General features: G+C 40.0%; 1 protein-coding gene across 2 annotated transcripts in view; it reads left to right on the top strand.

Annotated features, from left to right (window-relative positions):
- LOC137796156 (receptor-type tyrosine-protein phosphatase gamma-like) overlaps positions 1 to 26887 on the top strand; it is a 377436-nt gene that overhangs the window by 295474 nt on the left and 55075 nt on the right. For both annotated transcript variants that reach the window (XM_068593883.1, XM_068593882.1), the window contains exons 7-8: positions 5647 to 5804; positions 20284 to 20476. In XM_068593883.1, the coding sequence (XP_068449984.1) occupies positions 5647 to 5804; positions 20284 to 20476 (351 nt within the window). The remainder of the gene's footprint in view (positions 1 to 5646; positions 5805 to 20283; positions 20477 to 26887) is intronic.

Genomic DNA, 26887 nt, shown 5'->3' with positions numbered 1-26887 from the left:
TGCTTCACTTCTGGTACATACTTACTATACACTGATGGAAGTACTGCACAGTCTCCACCCTGGCATCTATTTCAGCTATAAAACCACACATTAACTCATTAACATCTTTTCAAACATTTCATGATGCTTTTATGAAATTGTGTGTGTCAAGGAATGGTGGGTAATACTTTTATCTTTACAGGATTAGAGAAAAGATTATTATTAGAATTTTGTTTGTTGCAGAAAAAACATTGTTTAAGTGTTTCGGAATTCAAAGGGTTTCATTTTTTAAAAGACCATTTTTTGAGAAACAAACATTGATCATCTTTGATGAGATGTTATTGCACCGAGACAGTTGCTGCTCACATTGCAATAATTCACAACCGGTATGATCCCATACAACAGATCTTACTCTGTCATGCTCCCTTCACTTTTCTAAATTGTAATCTAACACACTGTGAATATCATAAAACTCCATCTGTCTCTTTCCAGCTTGAAAACCATCAAAAACGGGCCCTTTTCATTAACTTTTACCGCAGATGGACTTTGGCATTAACCTGACCCTCCAGATGGTTTGTTGCACACAACCATCTGAGAAGCTGTCATTGGAAAACTGTGTGGAAAAGGGCAGGCACTTTCACAAACTACTTGGCAGGTGATTGGATGAACCATCTGCCATTCAAACTTTTGAGAAAACCAACATCGCTCCAGCTCTGACAGAACTGATGCTATAGTAGCATCTTCGCTACTTCGGATCATGGTAGAAGCGTTGACGTTCGCGATCTCTGTCAGGTTTAAACAAACATGCAAATTCTACCGAAGACATTGAAGCCGAGTAAAGAAATGGAAAACCGTCATATAACAACCACGTTTCAGTGAAGCTGAAAGATGGAGCATCTTTATGAAACTCTTTCGAAGCCGCCATTGTTGCTTTGAATGAAGAGTCGTCTCTCTGTTTCGTCTCACACACCGAAGCCCCGCCCATAGCTGCCAGTAGCTCCTCACAGGATGCTGATTATTCCGGACACAAATACATTACTTGAAACCTGACAAGATGGATTTCCGTGTGGTCTTGTGCTATCGCAAGACCGCAGCTGCCATGTTAAGTAACATTGGCTTGCCTGATTGGTCTCAATTAATCTAGTCGGTCAGTGAAATTAACCTAAAGGGGCAGTCACTTTATACTTCAGTCCTGAACATTCACTCCATCTCCCAGGCATTTCATGACCAGACTACAAAGCACAGCATTTATGGCTCTGATCAATATTTGGCACACTCATCAAAGTGGTGACATGTCATTTAGGAGACCAGTAGTTTCTGTTTGACTCATTTGTTCCTCAACAGAAAACTATTGCATTTCTTTGAAGGTTTATAATGATGTGGTCTGCACATATTATCTCCTTCATTGATGTATTCCATCCATGACCATGACCTTTTCACAGCCATAACCATGTAGAGTGAGAAAGTTTACTCTTGGAAATAGTAAGGTCCATTTTCTAGCATGTTACAGAATTTCCATTGCATCTTGCATCTTTTTTTCCGCTGAGGGAAATTGGTCAGTTGCCATGGCGATAGCCTAACTTAGGTGGGAACTTTGTCGCTCTACTTGGTTAAAGCTGGAGTGTAGGACATTTACATATAGATAAACATCGGGTCTATTCAAGCCTAACAAGTTCACACAGTGTTGATTGAGCTGATCAATGCCATGGCAAGCTCTCTGCTTTTCGCACAATACGGGAGTTGTGGCGTCTGATGTCTTTGGCATTTTTCACACGCTGACGCATTGGAAGTGATGCGCTTCACATTAACCAGCCAGACACCATAAAGACGGAGCAGTAGCTGGGAGTATTACAGAAGCTATATCGAAAAAATCATAAGAACCATCCAAGAAAAGTGTCTCAATGCTTAAGATTATAAATAAACTCAAAATTTAGAGGGAAGACGGCGAGGACTAACAAGGGATCACCATTGTTGTAGCTTTTCATCTTTGGAGGAACTGAAAAAAGAGAAGGGACTAAGGCCAGTAGCAATGTTGTGTTACTGCTCTTGGACAAGCTGGTATTTATAAAATATTTGAGCTGCGCCTGTTCAAAACATGAACGTGGAGGCTTGAAGTGAGTGCTTATGGGGGCGAGAGAGATGCAGCGAGCTCACTTGCAGACATGTATCATGAGCACATGTTAATAGGTTTGGGGGAGCCACACAATAGTCAATCTTCTTGCTGATGTCCTCTTTCACTTTCCTCATATAGAGGCATTACGATCACATTGAGACGGCTTTATAATCAATTAAAAGTTAAGATTAAAGAAAACAGCGTTGACTCTGATGGAAGAAAACTAGCATAATGTGGCCTTCAGGATCAAAGTCAGATGTGGTTGAAAGTACCAGAAAAATCTGTTACTGTTGTGTTTTGGAAGGCAGTGAGAAACAATGTTGTTGTGCTAATAGGGCGAAACCTTCATATGGGCCATTTAGACACGTCTTTTGTCATATAGGTTGCAAGAATTGTCAAACCAAAAGTGACAATGATTTAAATTACCATAATCTTCCCAACACAGTGATGTAAGTAAACTTCACTTGCAGAAACTATGCTATTTGGCAACTGTGATGTGTAACTTGAATCTCTTGTGTTTTCTTCTCAAAGTTTTAAATGCAGTACAGTCAATTCAGGAATGTAAATCAATACCACCAAATATCACTCACAAACATTCAGGGTTCCTCAGTGCTGCCAATATGAAACTTTGTGCTAAATGTCTTCTCTTTCCCTTCACTGTGCAATGAAATATTGAGACTTGAAGAGATTAGCTTTTCTGATGCATTGCTGGAGGCTCAGAGCTTATAATACATGCCGTGCAGCCTCACTCTAACTCCAACTAATGTCAGACATGCCGGACCCGTCTCCAGCCGTCGCTGCTGCTGCCTCAACCGCTGTGGCTGCTGGGAGAAAAGAAGACGCACAGGCCGTCACTGCACGGGCTATCTCCCCATGCTAAATCTTCATCCCGTTCCTCTTTTAGGTGCTGTGATCTCCCATGTGGCACAGAGCGTGTACGAGAGGAAAAGAGTTTGTGTCTTGTGTGTTTTGACATTTCCGGAATTTTGTGTTTAAAACGAGACGTGCCGAAGCGTGCATTTGGCTCTTGATAGTACTAATTCAGATGCATAACTCTCGGGGAAGACCTGTCCCATCATCTTCCATTCCCCAAACACACACCCCACCAAATTCCTATCAACTCCCTCTCCCCTGTATCCTACTCTTTCTGCTTTTCTGGCTCGCTCTGTCGCGCTGATTCGACGGAGCTGAAAATACATCTCTGAACTTGGCGTCTGGGAGGCAGCGGGAGACGAGGCTTGTCAGCGGGAGGGAGAGGAGGAAGAGAAGGAAGGGGGAGTTAGAGGAAGAGGCGGGGATAGGGATAGGGAGGGAAAGGAGGCGGGGGGGGCTTCTGTTGCCGATAAAGACAGTGCATCTCCCCTTTCTGCCTTTCCCATCCCTGTCAAGTGACCCGCCCCACTGCACACATCACCCTCAGCTCAAGACAGTCGTACACACCTTCTCATCCCTTATTTTCATTCCTGTCACCCTTCTTCCTTATATGTTTTCATTGGAACAGTGGATCGAAAGCCTTCTCCTCCCCCTCTTCCTCTTGTGTGTCTTATTGTAATTTCTTTCCCTTTGTTGCCAGCTTCTTAGTCTTCTTTCTGCGCCTCCTTCCCTTCTTTCCTCTTTGCGTCACTAGTCAATTCCTCCTTTTTCTCCCCTCTGATGACACCCTCATCCTATCACACTCTCTCCTTCCCCTCCTCTTTCTCTCCTCGGCTGCAAAGCTTTTTTCTTTCTCCAGGTGTTGATGAAAACGATTTAACTACTTTGTATTAATTAACTGTCAGTGATTTGAACAATTACTTGAGTAACTATACATTAGATAGGACCATCTCATGAACATTTTTAAGTTGCACCAGGTAATAGATGGTTTCCTCAAAAACAGTAAGAAGTAACGCTTTAAATGTGTATGTGGACAAGCTTCTTCCACAAATTGCTCTTCAGGAGACACTTTGTAACTAAAATGTATCATTTCAAGCTGCAATATTAATTATCTTCTTATATCCGGAATGAATTAAAACACTCGTGGATATTGGGTATTATTTGTCAGTAACACGTCTCCAAATCAATGTGAACGTTAATTTGTGTATTTGTAAAAAAAATCCCTGATAACGTGTCAGATGTTTTCAGCTTGTGCTATTGCAGACAAAAATATCAATACATGAAGATTGAATGATGATTTTCCAGCAGCAACCGCATCTGATTCCCAGGTGTATTTTGTGCAAATGGCATTTTTCTATGCATCGACGCAAAGGCGAGTGAGGGGTTAAACCGATTGTGCAGTTGATGGTTAGGTCTCCATATTGGTCCATGCTGTCACACTTTGTATCATGAAACTGTAAACAAAGGGTCAAATATGCATTCAATCTGTTGCGGATGATGAATGCCTAACCATTGAGATTTCCTTTGGCGCCAGCATTCGGAAAAATATATTCATGGTAAAGACATATTGAAATCACAGTCGGGATACTTCCAAGAATGTTTACCTTTCTTTTAGTACCCAGTCGTTCTGTCCGAAGCATTTTTATTGACAAACAGCTTTGAGAGGTTTCTTACCAGACTGTACTTCTATATTAGTCTTATTATTGCAACCAAATGTATGAATTCCTTAGCTTCTTTTGCTTCAGATGCACGGTAGCAACACTTTTACATGAGCCTAAAATTGTCTCGACCTGCGTAGTTAAGACATATTCCAACTGAAACCAACTAGTTTGAGACCTGAACTCAAATCAAGACACTGAGACAAATCTGTGATTTCTGGCTTTATAAATTAAATGTACTTGACCTGTATTTCATTTATCTGTGATCGTTAGCCTGCTTGGTTATTATCCACACCCTCTCATACAGGGCATTGAGTATACATTGAGCATGTTGCACTCAAAGAGAAAAAAAACAATCTTTATGAATATTTAACATTGAAAAAAGCTTATTGCATAAACAGCTTGGCACATCGTCTTGCTTTCCGTTCAGTGCTGATTCTTTTTTATTGTCCATTGTAGAACACAAATTAGCATCTCTTCTGAGGTCAGTGGTAGCTCAAGGCACACCACTCAGCGAAAGATTTACTGAAAATGTGTTTGTTGGATTACTTTAATTGTTCTGTTTGAAATGCCCATTTCTGGATTGCTCTCACTGAAAGTAATATAAAAAGGAAACAGACTTTCTCGCTTTAAGCCTTCTTTATCCTTTCATGAACAGCCTTATTTTCTTTCTCTACACCGACCACAATGTGCTTCTTATTAGTGATGATTTTGTTTGTCAGTCCGGGAATAATTCCAGTGTTAACATTTGGGCTTGTGGATGTGATGTTGATTGTATTGTGTATGCCATCCAACACCAACACAGGCATAATTATAGGTGTTCAGTGCAATTATGTCTGTCAATACGGGGACATTGAACGAGGCAGGCGCAATGTAAATTCAATCAATAGCATAAACCTAAAGGCTGGGAAACAGTAGCACCTGGATCTGCTCCAGAAAACCTGGTCTCTGTAGTTTGCAGAGAAATAAAAAAGTGTTGTGTGGATCATGTTGTATTGATCTGTCCTGCCCTCTCTCATATAGAAAAAGAGACTGTCCTGGAGCCGTTCGTGCTGAAGGACCTGCTGCCATCTGCGCTCGGAAGTTACTATCGCTACATTGGCTCTCTGACCACCCCGCCCTGCAGTAAGGTGGTGGAGTGGATCATCTTTAGCAGACCTATCTTTGTCTCCTACAAACAGGTAAGAAGCAGAGAATACCAAGACACATGTCAAATAAAAGTGCTTGTTGTTTGTAATGCTTTTATAACATTTGAATGTCAAAAAGAGGTACATTTTTTTGTGCTGTTTTGGTTAAAAAACATAGAACCAGTCTATGCAGTCATCTTCAGGCTTGCTATCTTAAGCTCATATCTGAATCATCTTGATGAATGAATAATCAATGATTAGACTGAAAATACATTTTCAGAAACTTTTTTCAGTGCTTAAATATGTTGTTATTTAGGGATGCAATTAATTAATATTCCATTGTTAAAGGGAATGCTCGCCTACCAGTTTAACAAATTCCTCTGTGTCCCAAGAATAGGATTTGCCATATTTAGAAGATTATATAATCAAACGGGCTAACCTTGATATTCAGAGTCATTGTGACGGGGCTAACTTCCCACAGACATATAGCAAGTTGAGAAATCACTGAGGTGAGGTTTTGAAGTATTGACTGAAGCCAGCAGTAGCGTAGTAACGTTATAAAACACAGAAAGCTAGACAGGTCTAATGTTCCCTCAGCATCACTCCCCAAAGAATTTTAAAAGAGACATATTCGGTTGCCAGCACTTAGTTACTATCCATGGTACTGAAAACCAAGGTCCACTGAAGAGTTGACTTGAGCAAAATTGATTTGAAGATAAAATTCTAATCAATATGTTGAGCGGCATATCAACAGACCCTCCAACAATTCCAGAGCTCTTGGTGTTTGTAATAAATGACCATTTTTCAGTTTGTGCTATATTTAGGTACAGGAGAAGTACAAGCGATTTGTACTTTGTGAACTCAACTTAGAGTTTTCCCTTTGTTATTCATAAACACTTATTGTCACGGTTAATGGCAAAAGAAAGCTTGTCAGTGTCAAAAAGCTGCCATACTGCCTTCATGTCCTCCATGAACTCTCCATCATAACATGGACCTGCTGTTCTGGCTTCTCAGCGTACTCTTTTCATTGGGTTGCTTACTGACTCTGAATTGTAGTAATTGTTTAGGTTCTTTACATGTAATGCGCATAAATGAGAGCTTAAAAATCATAAAACAAAACCGCTTTTCTTCTTCCCTCTTTTTATCTTTTCTTCTTTCACTCAAACATCTCTCTCTCTCTCTCTCTCTCTCTCTCTCTCTCTCTCTCTCTCTCTCTCTCTCTCTCTCTATATATTATTAGCGCCTTATTAGCGCCTTATTAACGCCATCAATTTTATTAACGGCATTAATGCATTTTCATTTTCCAACGCCGGATGTAGCTCAACCAGATGTAGCTCAACCAGATGTAGCTCAACCAAAACCAAAATAGTAGCAAACATTGTAGCAAAACAATAGGCACGCCGTTTGTCATTGTGAACTGAGCTATCATCGTAGCTATCCAGTCTGAAATACACTCGATGGCCGAGCACACAGCTGATGCTAACTCTGCGCCCCCTCGTCAGAGCCAGACACGAATGGATGAATTTTTTTTTTAACCGCCCTGTTTGGTGGTTGTTTTGTTTCAATAAAATAAAACATTTGCATAAAGCAAACCAATCCACTTTTTCATCTTAAGAGCATTGGAATGAAAACCAAAAACAAAAGTGATTAAGCGTGAGTTAACTATAACATAAATTCCCTCGCACAAACAAAATATGATTACAGTTTTTTAAACATATCTCACACATTTCATCTAACTTTGCATCTGAATTAGTTAAACTCCCCGTCGAGCAAAAACACTTAAAGTGTGTTTCAATTTGAGAAATAATTCTGCTTGAGATTACAGATGCAGCCCCCGCAGCTGCAACTGCAAGCTTGGTTTAAATTGAACTTAAATCTGAACTAAACCCAACCAATTAACGTGTCCCCACTCTTTGCTTGGCTAGATTCCTGTCTCACATCCAAATAGAATTTTTAAAGAAAGTGTTTTGTCAGACTGATTCAGCGACCATTCAGTAGTTTATTGTGCGTGTAAAAGAAAAATACTCAGATCACTACCAAAATTAATTAAAATGAGAAAATAGAAGACAATAGACTGAGATTGCTAGTAATTGGGATATATTTCAGCTATTACAAGTGATTCATAAACATGCCCTCTGGAAACTCTCAAAAGGTAGGGACAGACATTTAGCAAATTGTGCTTGGTCTTATCTTAATCATTTAAGAGTTTTCGGTGCAATATTGTGTTTTACTGATGTTTCTGATCCATTCAATCTGATTGTTTCTTCTTCTGTCAGTTTTAAGTTTGCAGCATTGTTAATGTGACTTCAAAGTATGCCTTTTTTAAATTAAAATATATCCTTTCATGATGTGAGGGAGATTATACGATTCAAATTAAGTTAATGAAGATGGCATCATACGTTACTTTAGTTTGATTTTATATCTAACTCCATGACACTGGCCTTTCCCGACATGCACTTTTAGTAATGCATCTGTGTCTTCATAGCAGAAAGCAATAATTTGTTGTGTACGTAAATCAGACAAATTCATTTTAGGATGTTATTTTTCCACACATCACGGCACAATGCTTGATAGCTCCCTTGTGGTATTAAGTTATTTTTAAATGCATTTTCTTATTATCACTATTTCAAATGATTTACTCAGATACTCTGATCAGCTTCCTTTTATAGTCACCTTTGTCTCTAAGGAATATGTTAAAAAAAAAAAAAAATTCAATTTAACTGACAATATTCCTTTCCTGTTTTTATTGAGCTTATTACTAGCCATGACAGCAACACTGGTTTATCACTTTGTAGTCTCTGTGTGTCTGGACAGCGATAGGATCAGCAAGAAAGGGAGCAAATATAACTTCTAGAGACGCTCAGCTCACCACCATCCCAAAAAAGATAGTTTGAACCATGCAGCATTCAGTGTAAACAATCAAAAATGTCAAATGTTGTCTTATTGTTCTTTTATTTGTGGTACATTCTAAGGGATTTATGTAATATAATAGATGCTTGTCCTCTGAGGTTAGCGGTTTTCATATATTTTGTAGGGACAAAACTTTGGAATCAAACAAACAACCAAAAAGTGACCACATTCATTTATCCTGGTTCTTTATCCTAGATATTTTCTTCATTCAAATGTAAGAATATAATGCACACTTTCAAATAGTGTAAACTGACTTGAATCTATTCTGTTTATCCTTCTATCTAAATGTTGGTGTATTTTCTTCATGTGATGACCTGGCTTCATTTGCAGGATAGTAGGTCTGTACACAACATCACTCTTGTTAAAGCTGCACCTATTTAACATAATATTAGATTCCACTGAATCTGTTCTGTAAATATCCATAAAGTTTCCTAATGGATAAACAGAATAAAACTGTTATATCTGTGATTATACAACTGCTGAAGTAATTGCTTCCTCCATCTTGGTCAACGACGCCAGCATTTCTGTGAGAAGAACATTTCTGTAGGAAGTTCAACCAAAGTTGAACTTCACATGAAAGCCCTCCTTACACAAATGTACTTAGCCCTGCAAGTGAATTGGCTTGTTGCAGCTTTTTTTAATCCCTTAGGACAAAAAGTAAGGACAAATTCAATAGGAAGCCAAATGGCCAAAGTGACCTGAGTGTCAGCTGAGATCACTGAATGGACTGTTGATGCTGCATTTTGTGTTATAGACACAAATTATTCTTCTCCACCTTGTTTCTCATCCCGTGACAACATTTTGCTCACTGGCCAGTATTCAATAATCCTATTGTTGTTATGTCAATGTATTGTCTTTTGTCGAGCAGTAAAACTAAAAAGCAACAACCTTTTAATCATGTATACTGTTAAGAGAAGAAGTAAAGAAAAAGGAACTCCAGATGCAACAAACCCTCAAAATGTGCTTTTACCAGGTGTGCTAGATGATAAATTATCTCAACCATTGTAACATTGTCTCTTACCAAAGAGAAGAGATAAAAAAAATCTATTGTTGAATGCCAGAAATCAATAGGTATAGATGTGGATACAAACAAAAATAAGAGAAAATGTGTTCATATATTGCATCCTGTATGAGGCACTTGAGTTGTTACTCTACCAGGCACCTACTTACTGAGATATTTGTATGTTCCGTCACAGGTGTTTAGATATAATAGTTAAGCAGTGTGCATAACATAATGTGATTGAATAGGTGCAGTCAAAAAAACCTACTGTCACGGAAAAATAACTTAATTGCCATATATTCCCGATGAATTATCTCAGCTGTAGCGTGTACCAAGCCTTTAATTGAAGCAGGCTTAGAGACAAGCAAACCCCCAAACTAAACGCCAAAATATGTTGTTACGTACATGTTGTTATGTATGTGTAATGGTGCGTTCACACCAAAACGCTTTTTTTCCTGACTTTACTCTATCGACGTTATTTAATTTGCTTTTTCAGGCGGACAGGCAGCCAGTAGACTTCAGTAGTGGTACGATGGTGTTCCTGCAACGCTTTTTTGCCTCATTCGCGCCGCGTGCCGAAAAAATTCCCTTTTTCGCAACCATTTGCATCTGTGCATTGACTTTACATGTAATCTACTCGCGTAAAAATTCCGCAACTTTTTGGGTGTGAATGCGGCATCAGGCTTTCACTAAAATAAACTGAGATATGAGTTTTTTGTTAAAAAAGCAAAATAAATCTCATCTCATCTTCTTACCCCAGTCTGAAGAACACTTGGCAGACTTATCATCTTATAAGGCCAAAGTAATTTGCTTCAGAGCAGCAGTGGAGAAGTTATAGAAGCAGATCAATGTAAAGCAGACAGTGAGCGAGGAGATGTTGAAAAGACTGATGAGACAGTCGGGAACCTGAGTTCCATCTTCTTCCGCAACTCAGCTTCTACATTTTCCCTTAGTTTTTTTCCCTTTTCTGTGCAAACAGCCGTGTGAAACCCACAAGCAAACAGAGTATTTGATAATTGTGTATTTCTGTTTTATGTATGGGTACATGGAAGAGTTTGTGTTGTAACTTGTCTCACAGTCCTAGAGGATGACTACAGTGCAGCTCCAACCACGGTCTACCTCTCATCCAGAATGGGGTCCTCGGCCTATCTGCACAAGCTCCTCTCTGGCTGCTGCTAGGCTAAAACAAATCTGTGTCAGTGGAAAGAGCCTGACAAGTGAGGTGTTGAGACTTTGTAGGATGTGTTAATGCTAAGGTCTCCAGATTAAGCACCAGAAACTTTCACAACAATAACAGTATTGCTTACATCAATACTTTACCCACACAAGCACCATTGACATAAACCTTCTACTGCACACTGTTCCTTTGAGGAAAACAAATCTATTTCTCTTTTCCAGACTTTATTCAAGAATAGTACACATGGTAAGGATAATCAGACAAATGCAGCAAAAACTCAATTTGAGTTTCAGAGCTAAAAGTCAAAACTCCATGGAAGTGAGTCGTTTTGATTTTTTGTAGTTATTCTCTTTGTAGCTGTTTATTCCTTCTGAAACTGTTTTTTTTTATTTCCAAGAGATTGCTGGATCTGTTAGGCAACACATACATCATACTGCATATGCTATTTATTTAGGACTATCTCAGGACGTTAGACTTTTTTTTTTCAATATTCCACAGCCATACTGAATCTTTACACATCTTCAGCAGTCCAGAAAGAACTTTACACAAACATGACATTTGGGGGCACAACACAGTTCTGGCCAGTATATATTCCCTACTGTGCGTCCTTGCTGCAAATTAATCCAGTAAATATGACAATGTTACATAAAAATCTATCAAGAAATGAGCCCCCGAGGTTCGGATACCGATCTGGCAGATCCTTCAGTGTGGAGTTTGCGTGTTCTCCCCATGTCAGTGCGGGTTCTCTCCGGGTTCTCTGGCTTCTTCCCACAGTCCAAAGACATGCAGTTTAGGTTAATTGCCCGTAGGTGTGAATGTGAGCGTGAATGGTTGTCTGTCTCAATGTCTGCCCTGTGATGAACTGGCGACTTGTCCAGGGTGAACTCTGCCTTCGCCCATCGACAGCTGGGATCGACTCCAGCGCCCCGCGACCCTAAAGAGGATGGATAAGTGGTTTGAATAATGGATGGATAACTTAATCTCATTTAGTTGAGAGTGGTGAAGGTTGGACCGGGTTTGTTAGCAGGCTTCCTTCTGCTATTAACTTGACAAATTACAGACGGTAAAATGTGAATGATAAAAGACAAATGTGTGGATAAACCACCTCAAAGGAAGTTCAGCTGAGCTATCGATCCAATGAACCCACCTTCGTGGCTCAGGTCCTTGAACGGATGCAGAACCTGAATTAGGACAGAGCCAACATGTGTTGTGTTAGTCTCTATCCAGACAGAAGAAGACTTGTTTGACAGAGTTTATCCCTGAGACAACATCTTCGGCTTTAGGGTGGTGCATCTGTTGCCTCGGAGGAAGAGGAGGAAGAGGAGAAGGTGGAGGAGGCTCTGCCCTAAAAGCCAAACAGGGAAGTAAAGTCTGATCTCGACAGTAAACGCAATCGATTGGGTGAGTTGCGTAAGAACCTGAGCATCGATTCCTCATAGTTCTTTAAGCTCTGTGTTAAAGAACTATGAAAGAATGTTATCTATAGAACATCTTTCATGAATGCAGTGAACATGTTTTTTAATAACTATACAACTTTAAAAAATAAACACATCCACAAAGAGGAAGGGAGAAAATTATTTTCTTTAATCTAAAAATTACAAAAATCATAAAAGACTAAAAAGAGACAGCTTCTAGTTGAAGTCAATATTAAAGAGATGTGTTTGAGTATTTTGGGGGCATGGTGACTAAAAGGAGAATCCCCAAAGGTTTATGTGGCGACTCTGGGAACAGTAAAAGAAGCAGCTGGGGAGGATCCTAGGGTTCTTAGAGCATGCATAAAACAATAGGCGGTCTGTGATATAAAAAGGAGTGAGGCAATTTAGTGCCTCACTAACAGACCAGCACTAACAGACAGACTTTAAAATGAATTCTAACAGATCCAGGTAGCCAGTGTCGGTTTAGTAAAACAGCTGATGTATGATCACTCAGTTTAGTTTACTCGTTAAAACCTTGGCAGAAGCATTCTGAATGCTGTGTAGCTTTGCAAGCACTACAGTGGTCAAGATGGTCAGAAAGAAAAGAATGAACACGCTTTTCTGTATCGTTCTGCTTCAGTTGCTCAACTGATAGGAGGCAGTTTTGGTTAATTAATTAAAATAAGCTTTCAAATTGAGCTCAGAAACTAAAATGTCACCAAGGTTTCCTACTTGTGATTGGAAATACTTCTTTTCTAGTATTTATTATGGCTCTGCAGATCATAGTCTGACAATTCATTCCACAGGATACAGAGACTTGTGATATCATTTAAAAGTTGTTTTAATTCATCTTTGACCTCATAATGTGGTAAGAACCTTTCTGGTTATCCGTCCGTCTGATTCATTCTCTGAACGCGGTACCACATAAAATACATTTTTCTATTAGAAAAAGCAAAGAATAAAAAGCAGGAATTCAAAGTGAATGGAATATGAAATAGGGAAGTGAATCAACAATGAGTAAACAAGGAAGTGAGCGATGGGGGCATCATCCATCCTTCCTGACCATTAGCCAGTCTATCTCAACATGTTTAAAAGCCTCTTTTGAAGTCCTTTTGTTTCCCCTATTTCTTTTTCGCTGTGAGACTCTCCAGAGAAAACATTATGGAGGAAGATAAAAGGAGGAGGTTGGGAAAAAAATTAACACAGATGGTGACTCCAGTTATTGTCTTTCTCTGCCTCTTTGTATGTTATTTCTCGCCGCTCTCTCTGCTCGTCTTTTGTTTTGGAGTTGAAGTAGGTCAGCGGGAGTGACAGCCGTTGCTTTGGGCCTGCTTTTAGAGTGGATCGATGCTCAGGTTCTTACACAACAACTCACCCAAAATGCCTTCCTTTCAAACACTCATGTGGACCTGCCACACTCACGTACTTGTGCGTCTGACGCGTGTGCATATGTGCAAGAGAGAGGGAGAGGGAAAGAGAGAGAGGGAGAGAGATTGTGTGTGTGGAAGAGAGGAAGCCTGCGTCTCAGATGTTACCAACCTAAGAAGGCTTATGCCGTGCTGGTCTCACGTTGCATTCACCCTGAATATGAGCTGCCAACTGGGAAGTACTGTTGAGATCAGCCTCCTAGTAGCAATTCCAAGTGGGACATGTGGGATTTTTTTATAATTTCCCATCTGGCATTGTGTGCAAATGTGCCAACATTTCCAGAAAGCAGCTAAGATGCAGGCAGCCATATGGGTTTATTTTTTTCCTCGAGGTCTTTTAGAAGATTTAGCAGTGTTAGAGTGTAGAATAGCTCCTCGGTAAGCATTCATTTGGTGATTTGCATGCTTATATATATATGTATACATCTAAATCAGGGCTAAATATGGGACAACAACATTTTATTTTTAGACATGTATGGTACATTTAATACATATATTAATTAATGTGAAGCATGTCCAATTGGACATTAACTTAGTCCTTGGTAGGCTGTTGAAACACTGGATATCCTTAATATTCATTTTAATATTAAGATTAAAAGGTGGCTATTTGGCCATAATCATTATTGGAAAGATGGCAGTACTCCAATGCTGACATGTGGCCAGCAAAGCTCTCTCTAGCTTGCATATTTTAGAACGCAAAAGGAAATCAGGATATTATCCATTGCCGCCTGTCCGTGTAATACACTTTATGGAAAATGGACATTAATTAACCATGAGACTAAGCTGTGCGGTTTAATTTTTTTTCAACTCAGCTTAGTTTATACTCTGTCAAACTCTCTGGACTGGTCCACTTCTAGGAATCGTTCCAGTATAACTGCTGTTGTTTATGATGACAAACAGACTGATGCAGATGTAAAGGAACATCATTAAATGTTACCGAGGATCAAGCTTCTTCTCACAGCAATACATCAAGTCCGGCAATATGCTCTACCTGTCTCACAGGAACACAGGAAGTTAGGTTAGGTCACTAACCACTAACTTAGGGTTGGGAATGGAGTGTGATTGACGTTACCTTAACTATGTATGTGACTACCACAAGTGATCTCAAGTGGAACCACACTAATGGCTCGTGTGACAAAATGTCAATGTTCACTTTTAGTATTTCACAGAGAAATGTACATGTTCTCCTGGACAAAAGTCCTGTGTTTGTTTGAGCTAGAAGACAACAACTGTCCAACTGCCAAGGCTCTCGTCTAGCCTATTAAATTATAATAACTCTGAAATTGTTTTTTGTTTTTTTAAAACAGCAAACATGGGAGGACTCAAAGACAGACACTATATACATTGTGGAAGTTTGAAGAATATTCCCTCAAGGTGAAGGTCAAGAACAGGTCAAGAAGCCTTACAGGTTGGCAACATGATGGAAGTATGAACAGGTCAAAACACAGAAAGGGGCAACAAAGGAAATCAGGGACAGATTAGGTGCAAGTACAGTACAGGCTGTTACATGGACAGGTAAAGGTACAGGTTCAGATGGTTGGAAATCAAAAGTATGTGAAAACGAGCCAGGTAAATGCAGGGCTGCTGAGGAAAATAGGCAAGCCAGCAGCAAAGGTCAGAGGACGTCTCGTGGATGATGGAGAAGCAGCACAGGGAGCTGGGTATGTGAGAATGTGCCTGAAGAGAAGAACAGAAAAGGCAGAGTGGAAAAAGCAAGACTGAGGCAGACTTCCTCTCATTAAAGTTGTGGATACAGCATGAGATAATTGCTAAACGTCAAATGTACACCTCATTTAGCTGACTACCTGTCCTAAACCCTTGCATAGGTACAGTAATCCCAAGCCACCCTATCATTAGAGAAACTATTTTGCTCCATCACTTCTGTTTTGTCAGTGTGACTAACTCAAAACAATGCTAAAAATAATGAGTAAGTTAGGGGTTTTCCATTTGGTTGCCTTGATGATGTCAACTGACTAGATAGTATGGTCATTATAGGTGTGGGCAGACGCATGTTTTAAGACTGCATCCGCCCTTTTCTGCAGGATTTCCAACAATTTCCGTCTGTTGCTGCAGTTAATCTGAACAATCCGGCCCTAAACATTGATCTATAGATTTTTAAAATACAACATATATATATATATATATATATTCATTGACTTTAAAAGTGAAAATGCAACTTTGTCATTGTCAGAAAAACGGCTGTGTCCCTGTTTGATAAATTCTGATGTTACCCTGCTTGTAATCTGCCTATGCTGTCAGAGGAATCTCGCTCTGCTAGTTTCTGCTGTGAACAAGACTTTATGCTCTGCTGGTATGGTGATTTCAACTCAGATTGGCGGCCGATGTGAAGGTGGGAGCTACAACATGGCCTGGTGCGAGGCTGCACTGCTGTGTGTATGCCAGCACTGTCTGTGTTTGATCCAGAGCTGGAGGAAGGGCTAACGGCTCTCAGCCTTGTGTATGACTGCAGTCCACTTTGTGAGGAGTAACACAGATTGGAGGCATGCCATGAATAGTAATCATGTACACACGCACGCATGCACACACATGCACACACACATAACTACACACAGTAATGATGTCTACAGTGCAAGTCAACAAACAGTAAAGCCAAACAGTTGTAAGCATTCTGAGAAAATATGCTCTTAATCTCACACACAATTAGAGGCACTGCTGATTTCACACTTTGAGTTTGGTTTAGCAAACTTTTTAGGACATTGCACAGACATTACTTACAGTCCCTCATGATCTGAGGACTTACATCTTTAAAGGGAAAGATCTTAATTTTTTATCTGGGTTTGTATGAGGTATTACCGACAGTAGATGGCTGTTGGCTCACCCCCGGTTCGTAAAGGTAGCAGCACTGGACAGCAGCAAAACCTATTCTAGACTCCTCAAAGAATCAATACCAGCGTTTGCTATATTTAGAATATTTCCCCCTCTCTACCTAGCCGTCAGACAGCCATTTCCGACGAGGAACTGAAGTCCCCCCTCTTTCAAATGAAAGCAAAAACAAATCCCTGCCTGTTTCCAAAGCCTTACAAAGGCATGATGGGAAATGTAACCGTCTATCTAAAGAAGGCAGAAAGGACTAAAGATAAATCAGCAGTTCACAACACAGCTACTCCTAGAAAGCCTTACACAAAGGAGCGGGCTAAAGAGCTGTGCATGGCTCTGTGTGTATTGCTGCAGTTGTGTCACGTTACCTCTATCTTCAGTCTTTGTCCATCCTAAACCCTGAGGGTTTACCATGGCTCCAGAAAAAGTGGAATCAGACTTGAGCTTTTTTCTTATTAATCCTTTGCTTTGACGCTCAGATTTGACTTTCATCATCTCCGAAAGTCACCCCTAAAGCTGGTCACTAACGCTGGCAGGCTGATGTTTTATGGGCGTTTTACACTTGTTTTTCAGGAGCTTGGGGAATGGAGGGGGGGTGCTCATCAAAATAAAAACGGTCTGCCTTCCTCCTCTGCTGTTTGTCCCTCGCAGTAGGTGGGGCCTAAGAATGGGGATGAAAGTCGGCTTATCCTGGCATCACGCTTTGTTCCAAAGCAGGATATCTGAACACCTAGTTCTACATTGCCATCATATTTAACTGTGGATATTCATGAACCTCAGAGGATTCCTCACAGTGTTTAAATCAAAGTAAAAGTGCTAACGCGGCCGAGGGAAGTGATTTCTCATTTCAATCTAAACACTGTTTTTTATTCAACACTTCTAGTTTGCAAGGTTTAATTAGCATTTTCTTTCAAGGCTATTAGCAGTCTTTTTACTTTAATTAATCTTCTTCATTTGTTTGTAATTATCTGCTTTGGGCTATGGTTCATTCTTTCTTTTTCAACAAAAGTGGTAATAGTAGATCATAGGTTTCAACTGGAGTGTTTGATTTTTTCACTTCCACAAGTGAGTCCGATATCTGCTTATTTGATTGCATCTATGTATTCATTTATTATCAGAATACATTTTCAAAATACATTATCAAATAACAAAAAAATAATCAATACTGAGCATATGCTATCCTCAACAGAGATGAGAAGGAAACAAGATGGCTCACTCCTCAGCTAATTTACATTATCAGCTCTGGAAAAAAAAAACAATGTGTTTCATTCTTTTCCCAAATGGGCAAGAGAGTTGGTGTTTTACTAGCCCGACATGGCATTTTACTTGCCCCAGGTAAGCAGGCAATCTTTACTGTTGAGCCCTGACGTTGGAGAAGAGCCACTTCAGTAGAATGTACAATAATAAGTAATGGACAACCCCTTCAAAATTGTTTCACACCTTATTTCGCTGTGGTTTAGTTTCTGGTTTATGTTTCTATTTCCGAGCACCAGATTGTTGTACAGGATATAGATATAATTTGCTGCGCTCAGACATCTCCTCGCTGAGACGTTTACCTTTGTGAAACTGAATCTGCCTCTCAACGCCCCCTCCCTTCTCTAACACTTGCTTGCACACAAGCTGTTTGTCTGTGTGCATTGCTTCCAAACACATTGTACAGAGTATCCATCTGCCAACACAGAAAGAAAGATGACACTTCAGTCACACAGTGCAAATCCATGTCTGGTTGCACGTCTTGCTACACAGCATGCATTTGACAAATGGCAACATGCAGGAAGAGGCCAACTTCAATATCAACCCAAAGCAGTACAAAATGTTCACAGCTTGACGAACATGGCGGCTAAATACATATTAAAACTACTTTGGGAACCGTTTAACCAATCACAGCAACTACAGTGTACAAATTACTTCTTTTAGCCACAAACGTCGTTCCAAAAGTATCTCCTCGTTTCCCAAACCATTCAGCATTTAGCCAAATCTAGGCGGTTGTGACCCAATGTCAAACAGCTTTGGCCCATACATCTTTGCTGAATTGGAGCAGGTTTTGGGGGTTTCGCCAGTATTAGCAGCACATGAAGAAGCATTGGGTCACAATTGGCACCAAGAATCAGACCAGTGTACTTTGGATATTTCTGATTTACCATTCATCACATGTCTGTCATGAGTTTGGCAACTAGATTGAGCTTTTTTTGACTACCTTGGCATTGGCTCTTTCAAATGCCATTGCTGCAATTAATGTGACAACATTACTTGTCACAACTCTTTATTTCAATGTGTTTATCAAAACACTGAGTATTTCAAGGACTTGGCCAACTCCAAAACTATTTGGAGTGCCGTTTGGAGTGCATCTGTGGTTGTATTATACCACAGCCTGAAAGGCAGACTGGCAGAACATGAATATGCAATCAGAACTCCAAAACTGCAATTATCCCCAGGGACAGCACTTCAGAGAGGCAGGCCACAAGGACCCACATTCACTGAAAGTTCATGTTTTTGAAGTAACAGGTCTGGGTGAAGGGTTGGCAGTTGACAGATTCAAACATCTCCTCTGGTGAGAGACCTTTTGGTTGGAAACCCTCAGGGCCACTTCTCCCTCCAGTCTGGATTGGGGAGTCAACTTTTCCTCTTCCCTGTAATTTAAAGCCTGGAAAAGTGACTTACAATGGAAGCTGCTCATTAGAATCTTCTGATACATCTGAATATATAAAAATGCATCTCATTTGATTGTTAGATATGTTTAAAACTAGTGCAATGTGAATCTCTGTGTCTTTCTTCTGTCCATATGTCATTCAATTGTGCCTGTATGAATATTGCATGGGTGTAGTCTGTATCCCTGATATGTTTCTGACATTAGACATTGGTTTCGTACATCCTGGTTTTAACCTGTTTATGGTTTTATTATGTATGTTTGTATCTTCACATGATGTTAAAAATTAAGTTTATTTTATCCTAAATCTCAGGAAAAGTATCGGGGCCAGTTAAAAAATGCCTAAAAGTGCGCTCAAAACACTTTGTACATTTCTGTTTGATCCAAACTGAATATAGGCAAACACAAGCAGGGAGCAGTGTCTTCATGGACTTCAACTCCATAACTCTCCCTACAACTCGAACCATCCATTTTCTGTTTACTTAGAGATAACTTTAGAGATAATAAGCTGTGTGCTAAGCTAGGCTAATCATTCCCGCGCTCTTACACAATCAACCTGCAGTTGTGAGATTGCTTTCCTTCCCTTTTATTTGAGTCACAGCAAGAAAGACAATGAGGGTGTTTCTGTGAATGCACCTGCAAAATTATGAACCTCATTATTTTTAATCCACACTGTTGCTGGAGAAATATTGTTTTGTTTATAGTTTGGACAAAGTTTTGTGTATAATATTTCAAAAGTGTCCCAGTGATATGATTCACTATATTAATTTATTCATATAGTTTAACATATTTAATTCATTCTTCATATGTTGGGATTATTGGTCATGTTTTTAAAATATTCTTCTCAGAATTATATATTTTTTCTGTAAAGTCTTTGCTTTGCTGCAGCAGTGACCCAGTTTCCTCATGGAGATCATTAAAATGTAATTTCAGCTTATATTTCAATTAGATATCTGCGTTGCATGCATATAAAATATTGTATATTTGTTGGAGTGAGTGAAATTCATTCTTACTGCTGTTTCATAGACACAAAAAGTCGGGATCACTAGAGGATAGGAGTTCTACTCGGCACTAACTCTTTCCTCTCCATCTCTGTCTCTGACATGCTCGCGGCACCAGTTGGAGGCTTTCTACTCGATCTTCACCACAGAGCAGCAGGACCATGTTAAGTCGGTCGAGTATCTGCGCAGCAACTTCAGGCCCATCCAGAGCCTCGACAACCGACACATCTTCAAGTCAGCCGTCAAAGACGCCTGGCTGCCCGACTTGACTGACAGTGGCAGCGGGCCGTATGGCACGGAGGCGTCCAAAGGTAGTGGTGCTGAGACTTTTGACTGTTTCCTTATGATCATACATGTTCTGGTTCATAGAGAATGTGGTGTCTATAAAGATTCTCTTAACCCGAGGCTTTGATTAAGACAGTGGACCAATCTACACCAACACAAACCTAAATGATTAACAATTAAGTAGGAAGTGTTTTTGAGGTCATATTTTTAGTCCTCAAAGGAAGGAAACACTCCGCCGTGTCAATGTATTAGTCTTTCAAGTCAGAAATATTGCTGTCTCTACAATTTCACATTATTATTTAATCCTCATGAAAAAATCAATAAATGTATTTCTAATGTATTCATGAAAAGGAAATATTAAACACATTGTATGTTATTAATTTAAAATATAAATGTATTTGATATTTGAAGTTGTAGAGGAAAGAACATACACATAATGGTTACATTTTTAAAAGAAATCTGAACTAATGCATATTACATAGACTACATTGCTGCTTTTAAAACTGCAAATTGTTCACTTTATTCGCTATTACATTTCAGCGTTGAAATATGTTTAACTTCCTCCACCACTCACTGGTCTAAACAGTACTATTAAAGTTCCCCCTGGTTTCTTTCTAAGCGGCTCCAATATTCTCACATTATTTTTGTAAAGTGACATTTCCTAATGTTAATAAATGAGGGATATTCAGTGTTGCTCATGTGCCCAGAGGAAACTGATTGTCCTCTCCGTGTGTGTGTGTGTGTGTGTGTGTGTGTGTGTGTGTGTGTGTGTGGTCTGCGCTAGCTCTCTGTCATTTCACCAGCGAGCTGGGCAACTCCCCTAGCATAAGGCAGTGGGAGGCACACCAGCCGTCCTCCCACTCCTGCCTCATTACCACTCAAACAACACCACACATTGTGCAGTGTGTTGCATGTGTGTGCATGCATGTGTGTTTCTCCGTGTATTTGTAGGGGCTCGCGTGTGGCCTAGCATCTGTGCTGTGTCAACTGTCCTAGCAGGACATGTCCCCACCCTCCCTTTATACACACTCCCATATGGTCGACTAGGAGAGAGGAGCATCACCTAGATGCACACACAACTGAACCGCACACACACATGTGTACTGTACTGTATATGTGTGTGTGAGTGCTCTCCTGGCACAGTGTGCATGCGTACTCATGCAGAATGTCCTTGAGCGCTGCAGTGGGGCATGTTTACTGTTAGCAGGTCTATATGGCTGGCAGAGTAGATGCAGGGCAAAGGAGGGGGAGGAGGAGGAAGAGGAGGAGGAGAAAGAGGAGGATGAAGGCCTGCTCGCAGAAAGAATAAGAGGAGAATTGGAGCTGTAAAAGCATAGCCACAGCTGAGTGGGCTTAGGATGGAAATCTGCGTATGTATGCGAGTGACATCATGCAGACACACAACACGAGTGCTGTTGTAAAATGACGAACTTGCACACAACCTAAAGAGCAGCAGCTGAATTGCATGAGTCATTTCCTTGCTTCTTGTGCTAATTTATTCCATTTCTCTTTAGCGCAGTCTAAACACCCTCCTTGTGCTTGTGATTGTTTCTCATCAGCAATGATGGTTCATTTACTTTTGTGTCCCTGAATGACTGGCAGCCTTGCAGCCTTGAGTGAGGTGGGAAGATGCATTACAGAGAGGAGTGGTGTGTGTGGGTGTTGTTAAAACAACAACCCAGCAGTTTAGGAAATACGCTTGTCTTGTTTTCTGAAGGCAAATGAGGGGACTACTATCAGTTTAATCCAGTGTCCAGTGGACTGGAATCTGATGAATCTGTTCGTTTAGCTTAAACTAAAGAGGAGTACCAACCTGTCGTTTTCACATGTCATGTTAGCTCTTTGTTTACATCTTAAACAAGTGAAGCGATGTAGTCGTGAATAAAGTCGGACAGTGGTTGTTTCCAAACCAACGACCAGAGGCGAGTTTCAAGTCACTTCTGGTCCATTTTGTCAGTGTGCAAAGTACACTTCATAACTGGTTTCAATGATAGCTTTCAATGGCGGAGTATTGGCTTCTCCCCACTTACTAACCCATTTATTTTGGGGCCCGAGCTCGGACCACACCAATCTTCAAACTTATAACTTTTTAATGTCCGAAATTGAATTTATATTGTTGGGTTGGATAGCAAACATACATGTTCCTTTTGAATAGATTTTGATAGCTTAGTCAAAGTCCACAGTTAAAATGACATTTACTGTTTACTATTCAATGAGGTTTAGTGCTGATTGAATCAAAACAAATCAAAAACATAAAGCTAAGGCATTTTGTCAAAGGTTGACTTTAGCTCAAAATGAGTCTTTGGTTCTTTGTATTCTGTTGAAAATGATTCTCTAAAACTTTAAAATACACTTATTTTTGCAAAAAGAGGAATAGTTTTAAAACAAAATTAAAGTGGCCGCTTCCCTTTCTCAAGTTTCTAAATTACTGACTGTCTGGCTGTCAGAGGAGCCTCCCAGTGCATGAGCAGGGAGACATGCACTGGAAGGTTTTTTTTTATACATTTAAAACATTCAATTGTAATAATTACAAGCACAAATATGTAATGACATGAGTATTAGACGTTGTGTGACAATGACTCTTATGCTACTTGAGTTGAAATTGTGGACTTATGCCACAAACAGATCTATTTGCATTTTAAAGTATTTTAAGTGCTGACATTAAGTAACATGTGAGGAAACTCAAAAGATAAGTGAGATGAATAAATTATACACCCTCATACACCACCTCTATTGTCTAATGTCACCTCTAAAAGTCAAAAATAGGCAATGAAGGAGCACAAGTTGTGTTTCCTAATGTGAGATTTTAAATAGTAATCGTTAATAATAATAATGTCAATAATAAATAAAGTTTTACTCTGTATCCTTGCTTAGTGATACAAAGCATCAGTAAGCGTTACGTGTTCTTCAAAGCATGGTCAAAAGTCTCATGAAGGCCATCTAAAGCCTCTGCCCTGAAACAATAATGCACTGTGGATATGGTGATAGAAACTGAGGGATAATTCTCTAATATATTCCAAGTACATGCACGTACGCCATAGTGTGAAAATTATCACTGGTAGATATATATATATATATATATATATATATATATATATATATATATATATATATATATATATATATATATATATATATATATATATATATATATAATTTTTTTTGTATCTCCATATTTATGCTATTGGTGACCCTTTATGTTTGTCTGTGGGTTTCACAAAGTGAATCAATGAAAAGTATCACAAAGAGCTCGTGACATAATCTTGTAACTCCATTGAATCAATCTTTCTGCAGAACCTCATATCTCCTCCGTCTCCTTCTTGAATAAAATGTCTCTTACTGACGGTAAACAGTAAGGAGGCGATTCTTTCTGACTTCTTCTGAGGCTGTTTTCCCAACAGCTTCATAATGAATCGTAAAAATAATGTCAGACTGCTCAGCAGCAGTCTGATTCATTGCGGTGGTTCGGGTACAGCTGCTCGGTGTGGGGCTAATCCCCTATAGTGGGACCTCTTTCCACCGTTGGCGAGCCCCTGCCCAGAACATCCCTCTGTGGAAATAGTTCAATGAGAATGTTTTCAAATAGTTGTAGGTTGCAAACTCAATTAAACCTAAACTATTTAGCTTTGATTTAGCTCGTGGCGGCTGTGGTGGTGGAGCGGGTTGTCCTCCAATCAGAAGATCAACTGTCCAATGCTTCAAATCTTTCATACAGCTCATGCATGTGCGTGATGACAATTCGAGGTTTACGGGTATCAATCACTTTATGGATGTGTGAATGTTGGCATGTAGTTACAGAGCTGTGATTGTTTGGAAGACAAGAAAGACACTAGATGAATACATGTAAGTTAATTTAGCATTTACATTGTGATTACAGATATAAAGTGTTTGCTGAGCAGACTAGCTTAGCTCGCGCAATACTGGTATTTCCAAAAATGTTTGCAGTTCACTTTATGCCTTGAAAAGCAGTATAATCGTATTTAAGTGTATACTATACTCACTAGTGAGTAGCACTATCACCATGTGAGGCTATGATGAACATACATTTACACATACACACACACACACGTACACTTGTTGTGCTCCCCAAAAGACTATTTCATGTGCTGAATTCATCTTTTAGTCAATTAATTTTACACTGCACATTATTGTCACATATTTTCTTTTCCAATTCATTTCAGTCATAAATGAGTGAACTATTTAAATTGCCTTTAATAGACAAATAAGCGTCACAACCTTGCAGTCTGAATGTACTTATTCTTCCCTTCTCTGCACACTTGTTTGTGTCTATTTTATTTTAGGTCAGGGTTAAGATGTCCAATAGCTAAATTACATCCCTGCATAATATGTAGAAGTGCACTCATAACAGTTTTACAAAAAGATACAAGTACTGTATCAAGTAGAAAGTGAGCAATGCAAGTGGCAGGCAGAGTGCTACTTCATTTAGAGTCCTGCATTCCATCAAATGGTAGCCTTTTATGAAACAATAACAGTGGCATATATAACATAGAGCAGCATTTACATTATTTACATCAGAAGATTTTTGTTTTCCACAGTCTGGCTTTTCTCATAATCCTGACATTTTATTCACTAAGTGTTGCTACCTGGGAACTGCACTGGTACACAGTTTGAAGTAATTATCTTCCTTCCCCTCTTCACTTCCTTCCTAATGTATTCATTGGATGACTCTCCTGCACAATGCTCAATAGTAGCAGTTATAGTTGTCATTTTTGTGTCCTGCTTAAGGGCACCTCAGTGGGTACTCAAGAATGAAAAAAGAAAACGTAAACGTCTAATGACAGTGTAAAGCAGTATTTGGCACCAGCCTCTTAATCCTGTTGGTGCATGTGTAACATCAGCCAGCCAGGCCTGTATAGTACTGTGACTGATTCCCACCCAATCGCTCCAACCGCAAAGCCCCGCAGACCGACCCGCAATCAAGACCCGGTCATCCATCAACTGTGGTCAACATGCTGCAGGGCCAAAGATGTCCTTTCCTCCTCCAAATGGCCTCTCAGAGATATGAGAGAGAGAGAGAGAGAGAGAGAGAGAGAGAGAGAGAGAGAGAGAGAGAGAGAGAGAGAGAGAGTGAGAGAGAGAGATGCCCCATGTGGGTCTACCTGTGTCATACAGCCCCTCTACCCATGTTCTGTTCTGATTGGGCCCTATAGTATCCATCACTCACTGCCATCCAGACCTCTCCTGTGTGTGTGTGTGTGTGTGTGTGTGTGTGTGTGTGTGTGTGTGTGTGTGTGTGTGTGTGTGTGTGTGATGGCCCACTTATCTTTGATGTAAGCCTTGATAGGTTCTCTTCCTCACCCTGCCAGACACACAGGACTGCAAAACCCTTTTGGTTATGTCACATGAAGGGAATATGAGTTGTTACCTTGCAAAACAGCAGTGCATGCAGAAAGATACACACACATGCACGCACACACACATACACACACAAACACATCTAAAATTTACAGTCCATCTCTGTCAAGGAGGTGAAGGGACCACGTGAGCATCAGCTTTATCCGACAACTTATTCAGATAAAGGAAAATATCAGAGGCCCAAGGTAGTTTGTATAGCTTAGCACAAAAGCTAGCTCAAAGGTGAGAAAAGTGCAACTAACAACTGTCATCACCTCTCAATCTGACAAGGTTAGTGAAAGCAGAGTTAAGCCACTAAAATGACAACACTCAGCAGCAACACTCAGTGTCCACTCGGCAGATCTGCTCCCACAAATGGTTGTTTTAGTCCAAATATAAAGCTAAGTATAGACAGACAGCCAGAACAAACTTCTCCTCCGTTTACTACAGTGACATCACCCGCGCTTCTGTGAAATGTTCAGAAATTCCCCAAGTTAAGCGCTCAGAAAGAATGGCGGAGTGTTTAGAGAAAAGACTTTCGGTGCTGCTACTTTTTCTCTGAGCGGCCGCAAACGCTCTCTCCTTGAGAACAATTGAACAAAGATGCTGGCGCTCAGAAAAAGGCGCTATGGGCACAGGCCCTTTTATACTCTGCAGGTTTCTCCTCGCAGCAAAGCGACATTCTTCAAGCTTCTCAAATCTCCTCTTTTTCTCTACCCATTCACATCTGCATCGATAGAAAATCTGGAAGCTGGAAGCTGAAAACCTGGCGCACAGAGCCCCAACAAAAGACTAGGTCTGATGGTGTGTTGTCGCTTTGGCGCTGCAGACACTCAAAATCCTCACATGTACGGCAACCATGAATCACTTTGTAGTCGTAATGTTCTTATTGACTTTACCTTCCTTATGTCTCAGTTAGTCAGACCCAGAACACCTCCTCAAGCCAGATATACAACTTGTCATCTCAGCAAAAGTTTACATGTAACTAAAAACATGAATGATGGCTCTATTCAGTTTAAGGGTTCCATACCAGTGAGAATAGCCCACTACTACTAAATGCAACGCAGCTATTATCATAAATG

The sequence above is a fragment of the Clinocottus analis genome, unplaced genomic scaffold (genome assembly GCF_023055335.1).
Source record: "Clinocottus analis isolate CAN_PGR_092001 unplaced genomic scaffold, fCliAna1.0.p SCAF_3, whole genome shotgun sequence".
Classification (NCBI taxonomy): domain Eukaryota; kingdom Metazoa; phylum Chordata; class Actinopteri; order Perciformes; family Cottidae; genus Clinocottus; species Clinocottus analis.
This window is presented reverse-complemented; position numbering and strand designations above follow the sequence as displayed.